This window comes from Desmodus rotundus, chromosome 6 (genome assembly GCF_022682495.2).
Source record: "Desmodus rotundus isolate HL8 chromosome 6, HLdesRot8A.1, whole genome shotgun sequence".
NCBI lineage: Eukaryota > Metazoa > Chordata > Mammalia > Chiroptera > Phyllostomidae > Desmodus > Desmodus rotundus.
Genome location: NC_071392.1, coordinates 144,388,150 through 144,394,149, shown reverse-complemented (window position 1 = coordinate 144,394,149; position 6,000 = coordinate 144,388,150). Strand labels below are relative to the sequence as shown.

Sequence of the window (6,000 nt, the reverse complement as noted above, 5' to 3'; positions counted from 1 at the left end):
GATAGCAGGAACTGGGGGAGCAGTTCACCCTTTGCTAAAATTCACCCTCCTCACTCATCCAACTGCATAAGCCCCCAAACGTTTGACCGCCGAGGAAGAACAGCCATTTCGAGCGTGTATGGCTGAACTGCCCCGTCCCTACCGTGAAGAGGGAGAAGTCGGTCAGCCTCACTGAAGCTGCAGAAGGGAACTGGCCAGTCTGTGTTTAAGTCCAAGGTCGCGGCCCTTGGGCATGGCTTGGAGATTCCCGCCATCACTGCCTGCAACGGCTCTGAAGGAGAAGACATGCTGTTGCTCACAGGCGTGGATGAATTTTTGGTAAGTGCCCGAGACACTGAGTGATTTTTGAAGGGTCCGGGGAATGCGGAGCCTGAATTAGGGTTTTGATTTTTCTCATGTAGGTGGTGGGGTGGGGATGGAAATGACCGGATATCCAGGGTCACCCATGGTTCCTTTTGTACTGAAACCTCATTTTATACAGAGGATATATATATTTATTTATATATATTTATATATATTTATATCCACCCACACACGCAAACACGCTCACGCGTAAACGCACGCACGCACGCACACACATAAGGTCTTTGATAGGCTTTCTGTGTTCTAGTAAAAATAGCCGGCAGCCAGCGTCTAAAGCCAGAAAAAGGCCTCTCGCTGCCGACGATGTCCACTGTGGAGAGTCTCTCAAAGGCAGACACTTGTGTTTATCTGACAGGTGGAACTGGTCCCTGCCTGGGACAAGAATAATCTCCCGTTGGCACAGACGCAGATCTCGAAGACCTTCTGCCTCGCTCCTGTGGGTGTGTGGGATCCGTGAGGCAGCCTAGGTAGTCTGATTTTCGCAGCGTCTAACTTAATCTGGAGGGAGTAAATAGGAAGGCAGAGTTAGAGGCGGGCATGTGTTCTCCTGACGTTCAGACACAGTAGAGGAATGTTCAATTCAAGCTGAATCGAATGGGCACATACTATGTGTTGAGTGGTGTCGGCCCTGGGCCGGTGCAGATGAACAAGACCAAAAGTCTCTACCCTCCCAGGAGCTTATGTTCTAGCAAGACAACACTGCACGGACAATGTTATACAGATCAGCGTTTTACAAGAGTGTATCAGGTAGATTGTGAGTAGAAACAAGGTTGGAAATGCTAGCTTAGCAATGTCCTTTATTAGAGGCCTTCTCAGACCCTAAGTATGGCGGTGTGCACGGTGAGCCTTCAAGAATATACAACACTTTCTGGGCCTACGTGACTGTTACGAGACAACCGATTCCTGCAGAATCTGGACTCCGATAGCTTTCACTGTACCTGATGCAGTCACTGTGTTCAATGTGTGTGGCTCGGAGTTTGTGGCTGTGTGAAGAGACAGTGTGATAACTGAACGCTCAACCTGACCGGCTCTTTTAAAACAGATGCAGCCGATGTCAAGCCAATGAGAAGGTGGGCTTGGTGTACAGAGGCAGCTCGAAGCTGATCATCTCTCAGTAGCTACGAAAAGTAGAATCGAGTTTTGTTTTAAAAAAGGAAAACACATTTTTTTCTCTTAAGATTCTTAAATAGAAAACTTTGCTTGTGAGCACAATGAAGGCATTTAAAAAGTTGGTGGCCGAATCATGTTTTCTCTACGTTGCTTGTGAAAACACGAGCGGCCATTCTGCTCATCAAAGTGGGGTTGTGTCGGGGTAAGAGAGTGAATGTTCGCCATCTGTCACCCTCCTGGTGCCTAGTCTGCTGAACGATTGGCTAGTCTGGGTTGGGGTAGCTGTGGGACCTGGCTCTGCATGCTCGGTGAAAGTGGAAGCGTGCAACATGAACTTTGCAGGTGACCACAAGTACGTGAAGTTCTTCTTCAGCCAGATGTGTGTGTGACATGTACCTTAATGTGCTAGCTACCTAAATCTTATTTTAAGGTGACAGGAGACAGAAATTGGAAATAGCAATCATCTGTATGGTCATATGTATTGTCCTGTACTTGCAATACCTCAGCATCTTACAAATAGTGACTCATAATTGTTACGTGTTGTAGGCTTGGCTTATCAGGGTCCTGTCCGACGTATCTGTTTCAGAATGAAACCTTCTGGTGGGCCCCTTCTATTGTGACAGTGTAGGATCAACTGCAGTGGCGAAGGGAGGAACAATCAGTGTTGGGAAAGGCTGGCTTGTTGTAGCCGCGTCTCTCTGGAGCCCTGCCCTCCTCTCCCCTACCTCTCCATCTTTGGACTCCAGTCTCAGCTCTGTTCTGCAGGTGGCCTCCATGTTGCCGGCTTCTGCATTGATTTCTACTCCTTTTGGGGCCTCCATCACCAGAGACCGGGTTGGGGACTCCAACCTGAAATACACACAAGGATAAGATTAAAGATCCCATTTCGGCTGTGTGTCGAATTTAAGAGGGAGTTTGATGTCCAGAGCACGGAAACAGCACTTCAGTATTTGGTCAGCAAATGTTTCTAGCTTTGATGAGCAAACCTGGTCAAGTAGAGAAGGGAGAACATATCTGGGCTTCACCTTCAATGCCTATCACACACGTTGTACGGAGGAGGGAGGTCGAGGGTCCTGACTTCCTCTTATCTTACGCCCAGTCGGTTACTGCTTCATCGGTAGAACTAACCAAGTGTCTATAAAAGTTTTCCTTATTTTTAGAGCAAGGCAACCCAGGCCTAAACTGAGCTTCCTAGAACTGGTAGGTGTTCCTTGTACTCTGTCCTACTTTCTGTGTCTTCCACGGAGCCAGAGAGAGACATACTTGGACTGAAGCCACAGCCATGGGGCTGCCACTACCCAACCTTGGGCAAGCCTTGCTTTCTTCCCTTTTTTCTCCTTTCCAAAAGTTCTCAAGGCCTCCGTTTCCCCACCTATAAAGTGCTTCAAACGGTGGCCAGCATGTTGGAATGCATAATATATGTTAACTGATGTTCACTGCTGTTGCTATTGTTATAATACCAGCAAATCACAAAAAAATTTCAGGCCTTACTCAAATAGATTTGTTAGAAGAAAATTCGGAACAGCTCGGTGGCGGGAGGGGTTTGGAGAGGGGGAGCGACTTCACTGCGAAGGGACAGGAGACGGTTCCCTGTCACACAGCTGTTCTGCTCTTTGACTGCAGCGGGGGTTACATGTGTCGGAGTTTGCGGACACTCGCATAGCTACAGCCCCGAAAGGGTGCATGAATTTCATTGCACGTAACTTAATTATCATGTTAATTACTCTCACAAACAGAGGCTAATATCCCTAGAGGATGTTACTTAATTACTGTGTGTTAAATGAAAAACAGAGGCTAATACTCCTTAGAAAGATTTTTGCCTAACTCACTTCATGTGAAAATAGTACCCATGCACTGAATAGTCCTCTGTTTGAGGTTATTACCAAATACAAATGAATGAAGGTCCTCCTCTCTGTCACAGAGAAAGTGTCCCAGCTCAGGAAGCATGGGCCTCAGCATGGTTCTCCGACTGCTCTGATTCAGACCAATTTCCTGTGTTCCTAACGTTCATACACTTACAAAAAAAAATTCTCACCTGAGGATACGATTATTGATTTGAGAGAGAGAGAGAGACAGACATTGATGTGAGAGAGAAACATCGATTGGTTGCCTCCTGTTCACACCCTGGTCGAACCCACAACCTTCTGGTGGACAGGACGATGCTCCACCCAACTGAGCCCCTGGCCAGGGTACTTTCAGACACTCTGAACGTGTTAAGAAGGAACATTACCCTGCCTGCCAACTGCTGACTCCCCTCTCTGCCTCCCACCCTCCCTGTGCCTCAGACAAACCCCCTTGGGCTTCACAGGTGGCAGGAGGAGCAGGCTGACCAGTGGGACGTCACCACCGAGATCCACACCACCTTCCACAGGTGCCACGAGAGGGCTCCTGAGGTTTGCTTCTGGGCAGCAGGCTCCTCCACCCGTTGTTGTGTTTGCCCTGCAGTGACTCAGCCAGAATCAGAGAGAAACCGCGCGTCCAGTACTCATAGATGGATGGGCTTGGACTCTCCATAACTCGTGCTTTCCCTTCTGCCGCCCCACTTTGTGTGCGGCAAAAATCCCCCCAGCCCTTCCTTCTCCTGGCAAGACCTCCACCAGGTGCTGCTGGTTGAGGTGTGGCTTTGCTTGGAAGTAGGGTTTTTCCCAGTTTAACGTCAGTCCTAGGCGGGGTCTCGTTACCTGAGCAGCAGGGAGTGCTGGCGGTGCAGGGCCGCCTTGCCCACCCACTGAGTCCCACTCACCTGAGCTCTTCCCTGAGCTCCTCCTGTGCTCCTGACCGTTCTCACTTTTGAAATTCGAAGATGGTTTCACACCTTGGCTTTTTCTATCCTGCAAGGTCTGGCTGACTTAGCCCAGTTTGTCCTACTTAGTTTCTAACGTCTTCTGTTTTCACTAGTGTTTTCCCATCCAGCCTCATTTTCCCCGTCTGGTAATATTGCCTGTGGACACGGCCAGCTGTGTCTACACCCTGCTCAATGGGGCGGCCGCAGCCCACCTCCCCCAGGCAACAGACCCCATGCCATCTTCGACCCCTTCCTCCTTGCTCGTTTGACTGCTAACTCACAACTTCTCCGCAGTCAGTATACCGACTGGTCTCTGACATGGGCTGTTTCCCCAGCCTCACGAGGTCATCCTCTCCCTTTTCCTGTTCTCCACTGCACATCGCATGCAAACGTGCCTTCCTCAGGTGAGCTTTGAGTGCGTCACTTTTCTTACCAACACCTTCACCGGTTCCGCGGAAAGGTCTGACCTTCTCAGTTGACTCAGCCATGGGGAACTTGGTCTGATGTATTTTGTTACTTTATTTCTTGTCACAAACATCAGCTGTGTGTTACTGAGAACATACTAGGTAACGGACCCTGTGCCAACTGCGTCATACGTGTCATCTCATTTAATCCTCACACAAATCCTATGGCGTTGCTGTTCCTGTGACCCTGACTGTACAAGCAAGGAAACTGGGGTAAGCAACTTGCTCAGGGTTGTACATCTAGAGAAAGGGCAGAGCCCAGACTCAACTTCAAGTTTAGTGGACAGCAAAGCCAGTGCCCCGACCACGCTACCATACCACTTCCAAAAGAACTGAACTTCTTTCCGGTCCATCGTGTCTTCGTGCTGTTCTTTGCAATTAAACGCCACCTCTTTCTCGATGGAATCGGCCGTGTAGCCCCACCCGGTCTCTGTGTACCAGGGTCAGGTGATGTGCTACGAAGACGTGGCTCAGTGACGCACACTTCCCGGGGGCAACATTTCCTGTAACTTATTTAAACAGGTGGCAGCGGTGATAGCAAATTCAGAATATGGTGGGTGTGTTCATATTTGGTAGGCTGTATTCAAAGTGAATGATACATATCAAAACAAAACAAAACAAAACCAGTTGTAGCGGGGCAGAAAGAACTTGACAGGAGAAAAAGTTTGGAGCTTGGAGAAGTTTATCAGGTGGTGGTGGCATTTCAGACCGGCCTTGGAATTCACTTGACTCTTGCTCACTGCCCGTGGGCCCTGAGATCAGCAGGAGACCCCCCAAGGCCAGAGTGGATGCCAATGGACTACTACCTTTGTCCCCTCTCAGCCCTAGGCATGTGAGGGTGCTGAGCCAGGGAGCTACTCTGAAACTGTCTCCTCCCGTGAAAGGTTACTAAAAGGTAGACTCGACTGACTGTTTTCTCGAGGAAGCAGAGACCAGAAGGTAACTGGCTTTCGGTTTCACAGCCCGTCTTAACTTTAACTTCCTTTGCTTGTAGGCATTGTTGACAGTGTACTCACATGCTAATCATTTCTTTGTGATAAAAGGTCTTGCTGGAGGCCTGTGGGGCAGGCAGACAGCAGACAAAGCACTCCCCAAGCGAGCCAATCAATTTCTGACCACAGATTGCCAGTCATGCCACACAGTGGCTTAGTTGGCGATGAGCAGGGAAAAATGGAAGGTGGCTTCCTCCTGCTGGCAGGCAGGGCAGGGCCTGCTGGCTCTGGGAAGAGCACTGCTTCCCTTAGGAGAAAGTGCAGCTCTGCTGGGGGAGGGCTGAAG

The 6,000-nt window shown here is 49.4% G+C and overlaps 1 protein-coding gene across 4 annotated transcripts in view; it reads right to left on the bottom strand.

Moving 5' to 3' along the window:
• Positions 1–475: 475 nt before the first annotated feature.
• SGCD (sarcoglycan delta) overlaps positions 476–6,000 on the bottom strand; it is a 775,801-nt gene continuing 770,276 nt past the window's right edge. For all 4 annotated transcript variants that reach the window (XM_045185073.3, XM_045185075.3, XM_045185074.2 and 1 more), the window contains 2 exons: positions 2,199–2,322; positions 476–861 (listed from right to left, as the gene is read on the bottom strand). In XM_045185073.3, coding sequence (XP_045041008.2) covers positions 688–861; positions 2,199–2,322 — 298 coding nt within the window. In that variant the 3' untranslated portion in view covers positions 476–687. The remainder of the gene's footprint in view (positions 862–2,198; positions 2,323–6,000) is intronic.